The sequence below is a fragment of the Anoplophora glabripennis genome, unplaced genomic scaffold (genome assembly GCF_000390285.2).
Source record: "Anoplophora glabripennis isolate ALB-LARVAE unplaced genomic scaffold, Agla_2.0 scaffold280, whole genome shotgun sequence".
NCBI lineage: Eukaryota > Metazoa > Arthropoda > Insecta > Coleoptera > Cerambycidae > Anoplophora > Anoplophora glabripennis.
Genome location: NW_019416356.1, coordinates 149,967 through 163,091, shown reverse-complemented (window position 1 = coordinate 163,091; position 13,125 = coordinate 149,967). Strand labels below are relative to the sequence as shown.

At 33.3% G+C, this 13,125-nt stretch overlaps 1 protein-coding gene and 1 non-coding gene across 2 annotated transcripts in view; one reads left to right on the top strand and one right to left on the bottom strand.

Moving 5' to 3' along the window:
• The window catches only part of LOC108910685 (matrix metalloproteinase-2-like), a 198,699-nt gene that overhangs the window by 71,320 nt on the left and 114,254 nt on the right, over positions 1-13,125 (top strand). The window contains exon 2 of the mRNA XM_018715380.2: positions 3,214-3,491. Coding sequence (XP_018570896.1) covers positions 3,214-3,491 — 278 coding nt within the window. The remainder of the gene's footprint in view (positions 1-3,213; positions 3,492-13,125) is intronic.
• Trnak-uuu lies at positions 6,841-6,913 on the bottom strand. The gene has a single exon. It is a non-coding gene; the product is annotated as a tRNA-Lys (tRNA).

Below are 13,125 nucleotides of genomic sequence, written 5' to 3'. Positions count from 1 at the left end.
ATCTAAATCGAACTTGATATTAAATGAATAGATGCTATTTTTATTCATTGTGTTTTGTGCGCTATGTTCGTCCAGAACACTTTAAATCTATTTCGTATCTTAAATTTACATTGTCCAAATTTTCTTGTTCCATTTGAGCGTCACCTGACAAGACTATTATCGTTATTTCTTCTTAAACTACAAAACTGCGAAAAATAATACGAACAATGACTCATTCAATTATTTTATAAAGTTTCATTGCAGTAGAGTCGTTTATAAATATTGTCGATTCATTTATTGCAGATTTCAACACACAGAGGGCTCAAATCGGTACCTTGCGGTATCATTTTCTATCAGATGTTAATTGAAGTGATGTCACATTTTGATTAAAATCTAAGCCTTGCAAAAAATGCCGGTCCATTGGCATATATAATAGTCTTCCCCTTATCGGTGACTATAAAATTTGGCACAGGATATCCTATGACGCTGCATATCATTTAGGATCCTTGGAAGTGAGGAAGTGGTCAAATACTCTTCGCGGACAAGGATAATCTATAAATAGAATTTCGGGAATTCAAAAAATTTATGCATTTTACGTTCTACGATAAATCATGTGTAATTTCAGTTGAGGTTGACCATATTTCTATTTTGGTAACCGGTCGCTTGCCAAGATAAAAGTTAATAAAATTAGTATCAAGACAATACCCCACAAATAGTCTTTCATTGTATGCAATAGACTAGAAAATTTCCAGATTTGACACCAATTGATTTTGTATTAATCAAATGCATTACTAAATACGTTTAATACCATATGTTTTCTCGCTCGATTGTATTCAATGACCCAAATTGGGCTGGGAAATAAAAGGGATGGTTCGAACTATAACTATTAACGTCTGGTCGTACAAAGGAAACAACTCGACACCCATCCAAGTAGATAGGCATCAGCCTTGCCTCCAGAAGTTTAGCATATAAATAAGACCGTAGGGCGCTGGCACGAAGTGCAGTGACCCACTCACTGCATTGTTATTTATCGGTTTCAGAGGTCGACAGACATGGTGTGCAACAGACAACCACCAGACTCGAGTAGGTGTTTGTCTCAAGTCCAAGAACACGCTCTTCAAAAATGTAACTCGTAGTTTTGCTGTTCTGTGGACGATTTATACGTCAGTATGAAATATGTTCGATTGAGTTCGAATCAGGAAAGTTCAACGGCCATATCTAGATATTGTATATGCTTTGATTTACATTGCGCCTTCATTAAACAGCGTTAAAACCGAAGCCGTAACTGGCCTTGTATCGCAGTAAGTTTCATTTGTTTATCTGTATATGTGGCTGTGGTCTGTGGCTGAACCTTTTAGGTAAACTACATGGACAGGCGTCAGTTGTCGCAGAATTCTAGGAAACCACATTAGGTCCCAGTAGGCAGTGACTAATCAATCGGTTTATGTCTGAGGTTGTTCTTTGTAAATATAGGCTAAAAATGTTTTTTCCTCGGGTCATTCTTAGAGCGAAAACACGTAATAATGCTCTTCTAAGTGATAAACTGAGTGATAAAATCTACAGAAAAAGGATAAGGCATAGTATGGGTGAACCTTTAAAACGTTGATAATAGCCTGTAATGTAAGGCCTCATATCTGATGCGTGACGTCAGTATCAGTGGGTGTTAGCTTAATTTAACCACTTTGGCAACTCTTAAGGTTCATTATATTGTAAAACGCGATTTTCAAACATATTACATATAATTATTGTTGTTTGTTAGCTAAAATTACCCAAGAGTATAAATGAGATATTATAATCATATTTTATGTTCCCTTCATGCACGCCCCTGGGGCCCAACAGCCTCCCATAATCCTGTGATATATTCCCGACAATTCCGCAATTGAGCCGTATTCATAGCCTCATCAGGACGTTTCGTCAGCGATATTGACAGGTCAACAACTCCATAGCTGTTGCTCGTTTTATAAGTCATCTGCCATCGGCCCTAGTTAAGCCTTAATTGGTTTAATTGCGTAAACAGAGACGGGGGAACGATGCTCCTACGGCTTCTAGACGTCACAGAATGTCAGCAAGTTGTTCAACAAACGATAGAAACTCGAAATGTCTTAATCGCCTTAAATCCTCATGGTCTCTTTAAAGGGACTTTTCATAGAACTATATTTAATTATACTATCCGGTTCGAAAGACCAAACGTAACATAAACAGACAAATAAAAAAGCGACGTGTTAAATATATAAATCAAAAGGTATCTGCAGGCTGGGCATATCCTTTCCAAAGTGTAGTAGAAATATGATACCCACTCGGCTGGAGAAATTTTTCGTAATTAACTAAGACAGAGAGGCAATTGTTTTGATTTATGGTCACATCCGAAACCAAAAAGATCATGCTTAAGAGTAAAGCGATACCATCGCCTTAAATTAATGAAGACAAAAATAAAATATACACCGTGATATTGTCGAGGCTCATTTGTTCATTTTTTATGATTAATTAAAATGATAGAGTAAGAATATGTATTCCTCCTTTGTTGATTTCACCTTTTATGACGCACGAAAACCTGCTTCTTTTAAAAACTTATTTGTTTGGACGTCCGACTCCAATAATATTTACCCAATGAATATATCGCCTGTAAGTAAATCAAACCCGGCGTTTATTTAATTTAAATTAATGATAATGGATGTAAACTTGCCTGCTCCAGGGATTCTGTATTTATTTTTTGATCCACATCGGTAACATTGTCTTGTACCAGCACTAGTTTCCGCATAGTATTTGGATCTAAATAAACAAATTCGTTACGTACAGATACGAAAGGAACGACCACCATATGGTTTTAGTGAAAACAGATCAATATATAGGCCGCTGCACACGCACAATGTCACCATTATACAGGCTTTACTGTGTTTATAGACCAGCTTTATGTATCTTTTACAGTTCTATAAAATACATTCAATACACAAACTTTACACCTTACAAGTCAATGAAATGCCTGTAGGGACATACCGATCTTTAAAAACAAATTGGTCTTTGTTAGAAATCATAAATGTGACCAACGTTTCTTCTCATTATATATATTTTTCATGCATTTAGTTTTATATTTTCGGGAATAAATGATGAAAAATATATCAATAAGAAAGCATTGTTAATTTTTAATAGCGCGATACCGGCGCCATCTGTCGATCAGAAGTCGAACCAACAATTTATTGGGTAACGGTGATTACAGTTTCCTCTTTTTGTTTGCAGCAATCCTACTTGATGCAGTTCGGGTATATGGACCGAACGAGAGATGGCGCCTTTGCCTTGCGAACGGAGGAATCGGTTCGCGATTCGCTGAAGGAGTTGCAGGAGTTCGCGGGTTTGAATGTAACGGGACAACTGGATGAACCGACGAAGAAGTTGTTAAGGACTCCTAGGTGCGGGTTACCCGACAAGAACGTCGAGGAATTTCGACAGACTTCAGGAAGGAGGAAAAGATTCGCCATCCACGGACCCAAATGGCCGCATACCAATCTGACGTGGAGGTAAGTCTTCACCATTAACATTTTTAAATTAAGAACTGAAAGAAATGTGCATATTTTTAATTTTTTTGTATAATCTATGAGAAGGAATATTATCTTTTCCAATCCTGTTAGTAATTTTGTATAAAATGTATACAGAGTGTAATTAAATTGCTTGGCCAAACTATATAATGGCGGATTTTAAGTGACAAATTAACAAAAAGTGTTGCAATAAATAAACGTATGATCAGAAATGCTTTGCTTTCGAGAAGCCATTTCTATCGAATATTATCCATAAATGTAAGCGCATATTACAATTTTTTTATACAGAAGCGTAGTTTCATGGGGTGGCAAAGTAATTTTCTCACTCAGCTTTATTTTATTTCATGCTTTGCTATATAATGACAAAATTCTGAAGGATTTACAAAAATTAATTTGCATTGCATCTTAATTAAATATTAGACTAATTATCGCTAAAAGTATCAAAACTTAGACAAACAAAAACAAAAATAAGAATTAGTAAATTGATCTCGTTATTTCTGAATGAAATAAAGTATTATCCTATTGTGTATTTTTTACATAATTTCCAGCGTAAAAATAGCTTTTATAAGAGCATTTCGATTAAAAGTTTTTATTGCCCAATTTTATTGCATTATTTCAATTATAAGGATTATAAGTAAGAACATTAGTATTTTATTTGTTAATTATTTTATTAAAATTTTTATTTGAATTCAATTTTACGAAAAATACACCCACCGTCGATGATTTCTAACCAGTGGCGGGTGGTGCGGGACGGGCGCCGCCCCCACTGTTGTTAAATTTGTAATGTGCAGTCAATTTAACTCGACTGCCAAAATTCATTGAATACGTGGGCTCCTTCTAGCTCGCTCCTAAATCTGGAAAGTGCTTACTGCGGTGATCATGGTTACCTTCGCGCAGCAGCGAAAGACGGAGTGGGAGTAGCGCATATTTACCATGCGGTTTGGGCTGTGTCTAATTTGCCTGCAACCAAATAACAGCTATCTGTCTATTGAAAAATCAATACGGGAAATATCGAACTTTAATGAAAAAGTAATTGAAAGGTTATTTAGCACAAAAGCAGAATGGACTCTCACTATAAAAAATAATGTTTAGCACACTTTCCCTGTATTTCAATTAAAATAAAACTACTCAATTATATTTGATTTTTTTTTCAATACTTTGTACTTAATAATTTCCGTCCTCTCTGGTATGCAGCCGCCACTGCTTCCAACCACCATGCCTCTACAATGTACACTCTCATTTTATGAAACACATCTGTGTCTTTCTCTCGAGTTTTTAACAAAAGCGGTAGAGAATGATTTTTTGTACTTGTATCTGAAATAACTATACTGTTCACACTCCCAAACATTTTCAACAAGTTTGGACACATTGCACCTTATTTCGACACACGTTTACAATATTTTTTTTTGTTAATTTTGTGATAGAAATTCATAAAGTTTGTCCAGACGGTATCTGTTTCAAAAAGCCATGTTTGGGTGAATCGTATATCCACGGAGATTTTTGGCTTTTTGGCTTTCAAATATCACTGGAAATGAAAATTTTTCTATGCGCATAAAAAAAAACGTGGGCTTAACTTTTGGCGGCACAATATGTTAAAAAAATTGGAAAAATTTCATATTTTTCTTCTTATTTAATTATGTATCTTTTTAGGAGTTGATTTTAGGCGAAAATGGAAGAGGAAAAAAATGTTTGTAATTAATTTTTTTACAATACATGACTGGTTACAAATCGAATGAATCATGATTATTATGGTAGAAATCGAAAAAATCACAAAAATGGGGTTAAAAAACAATACTTTTTAGGGAATTTTTTTGGTGTATTTAAATTGGGTGTAGGACCTTTATACTTGGCACCAAATTTCATCAAAATCGGTTCAATAGATTTTGCATAATAATTTTACAATCCAGATTAAAAAAAAATGCAAATTTTCAAAATTTTACACAGCAAAAACCAAGGCCCTTAGATACTTGAAAATTTAATCACATATATAAGGGCTCTCGGACTTTCAAACTTTTTTTGAAAAATTCGCATCCGTCAATTAGGAGAGCTCTGGCCCTTGTTTAAACATTGGTCGAATTTTTGTACTTATAAACAATTAGAACTTTGTGAATATTTAATCAAATCAATTTTTTAAAGCAGGTTTTAAAAGTTCTTGGAAAGACGCTTCTTTTAAAAAAAACAGATCGATTGATCAATTAGTTACGTAGTTATAGACGATTCAATTTCGAGCAGGCCGAAGCGGCATAAATAACTTTAAACATGTTTTAAAGTAGGTTGCCAATGAAGAAAAGTATTGTAATCTTAGACCTGGTAAGTACTCGGAATACCAAAGGTATTTTTCGAAAAATTAGCCCGGATGTCCCAGTACATTTAGTGTAAATGACGGCTATAACTACGTAACTAATTGATCAATCGATCTGTTTTTTTAAAAAGAAGCGTCTTTCCAATAACTTTTAAAACCTGCTTTAAAAAATTTGATATATGAAGTATAAAAATTCGACCAACGTTTAAACAAGCGCCAAAGCTCTCCTAATTGACGGATTCGAATTTTTCAAAAAAAGTTTGAAAGCCCGAGAGCCCTTCTATATGTGATTTCTATATGTGATTAAATTTTCAAATATCTAAGGGCCTTGGTTTTTGCTGTGCAAAATTTTTAAAATTTGCAATTTTTTTTTAATCTGAATTGCAAAATTATTATGCAAAATCTATCGAACCGATTTTGATGAAATTTGGTGTGATGATTCTACATAATATGAAATTTTCTTGAGCCAAGTATAAAGGTCCTACACCCAATTTAAATACACCAAAAAAAATCCCTAAAAAGTATTGTTTTTTAACCCCATTTTTGTGATTTTTTCGATTTTTACCGTAATAATCATGATTCATTCGATTTGTAACCAGTCATGTATTATAAAAAATTTAATTACAAACATTTTTTCCTCTTCCATTTTCGCCTAAAATCAACTCTTAAAAAGATACATAATTAAATAGGAAGAAAAATATGACATTTTTCCAATTTTTTTAACATATTGTGCCGTCAAAAGTTTAGCCCACGTTTTTTTTTATGCGCATAGAAAAATTTTCATTTCTAGTGATATTTGAAAGCCAAAAAGCCAAAAATCTCCGTGGATATACGATTCACCCAAGCCAAAACAGATACCGCCTGGTCTATAAGTATTATAATTACTCCCTATAGATTTTAAAATACCTTTAATATCCAAAAAAGACAATATTTATATTCGTATTATGCTTTACTAAGTAAGATTTATTTTATATTAATTAGTTATCCGTATTTTACAAACAATTTCGTTATTTTAAAATAAAAAAAAGTCGCCCGAGCAGGGACTTGAACCCTGGACCCTTGGATTAAAAGTCCAATGCTCTACCGACTGAGCTACCCGGGCTTATGTAAAGTGTTTCGTGTGTGGTATAAACATCCGAGGTACTAATTTTAAACTATTTACAAACATTTTGATTCCCACACCATTTTATAATTTTTAATCGGCATGAATTTAATTCTAAAAACATTGAGAACTTTTGAAACTGCAATTTAAATTGAAACTAAACAACTGTTTACTTAAACTTTATCGCCGCGGTCAGAACCATTTCATGTCCTGCCTAATTACACCCAATTTGTTCCAAAATTCCCGGACGCTGCATTATGCATGAGTTTATCAACTAGCCACTAACCCCTTCAAGTCCAGGACCGCACGAATTAAAATAATACCGAGGAGGAGAACGGAACCGTGCCGGCTCCGTTTTGTCCCCGTACGACAAACGAGCTCCATCGAGTGTCATTGACCAGATGGCATTAACGAACATGTGCTAGTTAGTTCCATATTCATCGGGGCTGATATTCCAGCAAACTGAGCCCGAGTAGTAACGTTCTGATCCAATTTTCCGACGCATTTTTTAATTATCAGCGCAGGGCGCAAAGAGCCGTTTGTTTAATAAATTAGTGCCTTATTGGATCACGTAGGGCGTTGACCTCCGCAATCGCCGTGACATATCGTGGCACTAAAATCACTGCGATGTAACGACTCGCCAGGAATGACTTCAGTGAATTACACAGCCCCACAAACAAAAAAAAGTTCTGTACCAGAGACATGAATACATAGATCTTGTATAAGTATATTTTGTTGCTGAATCCGCATCCGCTCCTACGAGGGGGTTAGTTCCACATCTAAGATAAAATAATGAATGTTGGTACAAAACAATGTAAAAAATCATAGCCTTGTATTTTAAATGTAGGTTGATGGACAACTTATCAAAAAAATTAAATATAACTTGTCCCTCTAAGGGTAGGAAACCATCACCTACACCAGGGTCTCACCTGCCCCTTGGGTCACACAGTTTTCTATTCAATATTTTTGCCTGAATTTTGTCACCGGGTTTTTGGGGTCGCTGATTACGAATCTGTGCCCGAATCCGCAAATTCCTCAATAAAATATAATAATAATAATAATAATCTTTATTGCCCAACAGATAAACTTCATTTACAGGACAAATAAATTACAAACAATATTAAAGATACAAACAATATTATACGGGTGATGGTGATTTTTAAGTTGGGTAAATCCTTCTACCGCCAAATTTTTTTCTATGAAACCGCTTTTAATATGTTAATAAAATTGTACAGGCGTTGATAACTCCAAAAGTCGCATATTACTCGATAAGCGGAATATTTCTAAATCTATCAGTGGCGCACGTACCAACAGATAATTCAATATTTTTTAAGAAAAAATGGTACGCTACTGTTTTTTCGAAACATAAAAATAATTTTTGATTTCTCTGTTCAGTTCTGAAGAAAACTCTCTTGAGTTTTTTTCACACGACTCATGGTTTTCAAATAAAAAAAAAATATAGTTTTATTCCACATTCAAAAGTTACCCTTTAACTCAAAATTACTTAAGTAGGTATGTTACGAAAATTTTACTAAACTTAATCTAACTGATATGCTCAAAATGAGCTCCATTTACTTCGACGCATAGTTCAGCTCGATGTAACCACTGTTCAGTATAATAATATTCTGCTTATCGAATAATATGCCACTTTTGGAGTTATCAACGCCTGTAAAATTTCATTAACATATCACAAGCGGTTTCGTAGAAAAAAAATCATTTTTTAAATTTTTAAACAAAACTTTAACCCCCTGTACTTTCGTTAATATTGATATTTCGAAAAAGTGCTAAAGGAAAAAAATATTTATATTTCTTAGCTTTATTTGGCGGTAGAAGGATTTACCCAACTTAAAAATCACCCTGTATAACAGGAACAATACGTACTATACTCTCTGAATGTGTTACATTAAAAAAACTAGAACTAAAAACAAAAAACGAAAAAAAGTTATATCAAAATAGTTACATGTCCTTACTAAATCTTAGATCTATAGCTCTAATTACCTTATTGAAGGTACTAACATTAATAATAATTATTATCACAAATTTGATATCGTATTAAAATTATGGCAATATGGTGGATGTAAAATCGGAAAGCATTCAAAATTTGAAGATTATGGCTGAAACTTGTTACTCGGTGGCTTTCAAAGTCGCCAATCAGGAATAGGTTTTAATTCGGAAATTCTTAATCCAAAATAGCTGACCCATTATGGCGGATTGAAATGTACCATAGAAATTGGTATTTACCACCCAAAGAAATGCGTTATGAATGTTTAACATACAGACACAGAGTAACAAGTTTCAGTGATACTCTTCAAATTTTGAATTCTTTTCCGATTTTGCATCCGCCATATTGGATCTGCCATCTTCAGGAATAAGTTATATTATATTTTTAAAAACAATTTAATCAATCTAAACCAATCTAAACAATGTAACCAATTTAAACGATCTAAAAATCTAAAAAATAACAAATTATATATTATTAACCTGTCCTAAAATATATACTTTTCAATGAAAAAACATATCCTGCACTCTCTGCTCACCGATGAAGTTACAAAAGCTAACCAAACATCAAATCACCTATGCAATTGCCTTGGAAACAATGTAATTAAATGACAACTGTCTTAAATGTCTCCTGTATTGCTTTAAACAATTTTCTTATGCATTTACAAATTTAAATGATTTTTTGTTGAAAATGGCAGGCTCTAAAGATATTAGCAAGGTATACATTTTTAAGAAGAAAAGTTGGGGAAAAGATTTTTCCAAACCAAAGTGAAATATGTACACCGTAGCACAAAAAAGTTTTGGCCTCTAGAATAGTCCAATTAAATGGGTCTTTAAATCGCAATTTGGTCAACTTGCCTGAATTTTTGATATAAGTTAGTTTGAGGTATACGTGTAATAACAATAAGTGACAGTAATTTTTTTTCAATTCCCCGTCAGGGGTGAAAAAAGATAGAATAAAGGGGTTTTTCAATATAACTCAAAGGGGGTAAGAGCTAGAAAGAAAGTTTCTTATAAAAGTTGTAGAACATAAAATTCTACACAAAAATGGTCATTTAACTTTTTCTTGTACTATTAAAATTAACAGAGTTAGGGTGGCTAGAAGTTAAGGGATGATTTCAAAAATGAATTTTATATGTATTTTGTTTCAATCTACTCTAAAAAAATGTAAACTTTCTTTTCAGAGGTAGATATATTTATTAATTTTTAATACAAAAGTTATAATTTTTAATCGTTAATTTTTATGATTTAACACTAAAACAATTTTTTCTATACCATTCCATCGATTATTTAAAATAATGAAAAGTTGCTTTCGAAATTTTCGTTTACGACAAAGATAAAAAATCACGTTCACTTTGTGAAATTGTTATTGTAACTTTTTTATTAAAAATTAAAAAATATATCTATTTCTCTGAAAAGATAGTTTAGATTTTTTACAGTAGATTGAAAAAAAAAAAATTATAAAATTAGTAAATTTTTCTGCTTATGATTTTTTAAATTTGTGAAATCATGGCCTGTTAATTTTAATAGTACAAGAAAAATTCAATAGAGCATTTTTATGTAGAATTTTATGCTTTACAACTTTTATAAGAAACTTTTTTTTTAGCTCTTACCCCCTTTGAGTTATATTGAAAAACCCCTTTATTTTATCTATTTTCACCCCTGACAGGGGGGGGGGGTTGAAGAAAAAAATTACTGTCACTTATTGTTATTATATACCTTAAACTAACTTATATCAAAAATTCAGGCAAGTTGACCAAAATTGCGATTTAAAGGGCCATTTAATTGGACTGAGAAGTTACAACGAAATCGTCGATAAATTGGAATTTCTCCCAAAAAACTCCAGGATACGAAATTTCACGAAATTACCTCGAAGTACCTAGTCGTAAGATATTAAAGAAAATGTAATTTATTTTTTCAAATTTGACACCCTATAACTCCGTTATTTCACTAAAGCAAGTTTAGTTAAATCGACTTATTTTGAGCCGTACTGTATCTGGAGGAGCGTTGTATAGACTTTTAGAGACACCCTGTGTATTGAAAAACTCGATTTTGTTCCAAATTGTCTGGCAGCTTAGATGGACACCACCAACAAAATTCGAAATCCCAATATCCTAACACTCGGCCGAATCAAAGATATCGTTCTGTCAGTTCTGGTTTCAGGGGCCACGTACGGATGAGATTTATCGATCAAACGGCAAAGAGTACATCACCGTCTCCACCCCAGAACGCCTGTAAGAGTAAAACAAACGACCGCGACAGTATCGCCTCTATTGGCAAGTCGATTGACAAGCCAAGTACTCCAATATCGCCTACCACTTTACATTAAGCCACCGCTGCACTTAGCTTCGGTTTCCCGACATATTACTTATGTCGCTTTTCCGTCATCGTACGCGCGGCGGGGGGTCTTATTAGATTAGGGCCCCCGTTTATGGACGGAAATAGTCGAGGCGTGGAATCGGATGGCCTCCCAAGATGGGGTGCGGTCCGTTTGAACCGCCACTCGGTTGTTTCGGTTCGAATTTTGCGATCAAAGTCGGGATTTCCTCGGGAGAACGTAAGGGGAGAAAAATTTTGAGGTTATGTAACGATCTGCTTCTAAAAACGTTACTGGCAGAGAAGAGCAGCCTTTGATTATAAGGTAAAAAATCATGCCATCTAAATCATGAGACATGAGTCTAAATTGCAAAAGATACCTATTTATTTTGTAAAAGTGTCGAATTATAGGAAGTTTCGAAAATAACAAAGATGCTTGTATATCACAACGAACTAAAATTCAAGGTCACAAACGTAAAAAGAAACGTCTAACAGAATTCTTTAAATAAAATAAAATGTTATTATGAATTTATCATTTCGACAATTTTCGAACATCATAGAAATTGGGGAAATTGAGGTTATGTATCAGAGTTAATTCCATAAATATTTCAAGGGCGGAGATTGATTACAATATAAAAAAGCCTTGCCTTTTAAATTGTAAAATATCAATTTTGTGTAGATGTATCAAATTATAAGAAAAAAAATCTGGAAAAAGCAAAAAAATACTAACATTTTCAAAATCACAAACGTCAAATGAAGTGTCAAACAGAATTATCAAAAATAAAAAAGTTGTATTGTTATACATTTTCCATTTTGAGTAAGTTACGTTAGAAATAATCTTTGAACTTCACATAATCAAATCAAATCAAATCAAATCAAATCATTTATTGGTGACTATACATTAAAATGTTTACACAAGTCAAAGAAAGAAAAACACGAAAGATACAACATATAAGCAGTAGAGATGTTTTAAAATCTTATGAGCTTTGACCTTCATATGCGCAGAAACATAATTCCGACCGTCGCCTAAATTATTCTACGTCCTAAAAACATTACACCTATTATTCACAGTCTCTCTCGAGCTCTAGCGTAAACAAGCCTTTGATCCGATTACAAATATCATAATAAAATGCCCTATTATTTATTAGTTTAATTTAAACAATAAAAATATATATAACGAACGTTCGCCAGTTGACTTTATTGATGCCCGACCGCCTTAGTTCATGTCTACTTGTAATGATGCACATGGTCTAGTTCTGAGTCAATGTTTTCACAACGTGCTTATTAGAAGAATTATGGGGATACGCCACGCCTTTCGCGCATTTCGCGGCTCATGAGATATTAAAAGACCTCTACTACACTAAAGCTAGAAAACACATTCAGGTAAATATAACGTAAACAGCATAAAAAAGTGAATATTAGGAACATACATTAAATATATAAAAACTGGTCAGCAAGGATCTCATCAACATTGTAAAACACTTTTAAGATATTTTCTTATTCTGGCCTTGAAACAGTCTGAATTTAGTGATCGAATTTCAGATGGAAGTCTATTAAATAATTTAATGCAAAAATAATTAGTGATATCTCTGGATTTCGCTAATCTTTGAAATGTAGGCCTAATATTGTGTCGCTCTCTTGTAAGATGAAAATGAAAATTTTCTTGTCGAACAAATCTATTCTGATTATTTTTTATATAAATGAGACATTCAAATATGTAAACTGACGGCATTGTAAGAATATTTAGCAGTTTGAAGTGCTCCCGACAATCATCCCTGTATTTTATTCCTGCCATAATTCTAATACATTTATGTTGTAAACCAAAAATTTTATCACTGTGAGACGAATGACCCCAGTTCAAAATTGCATAAGTCATGGTTGCATGAAAAGTACCATAG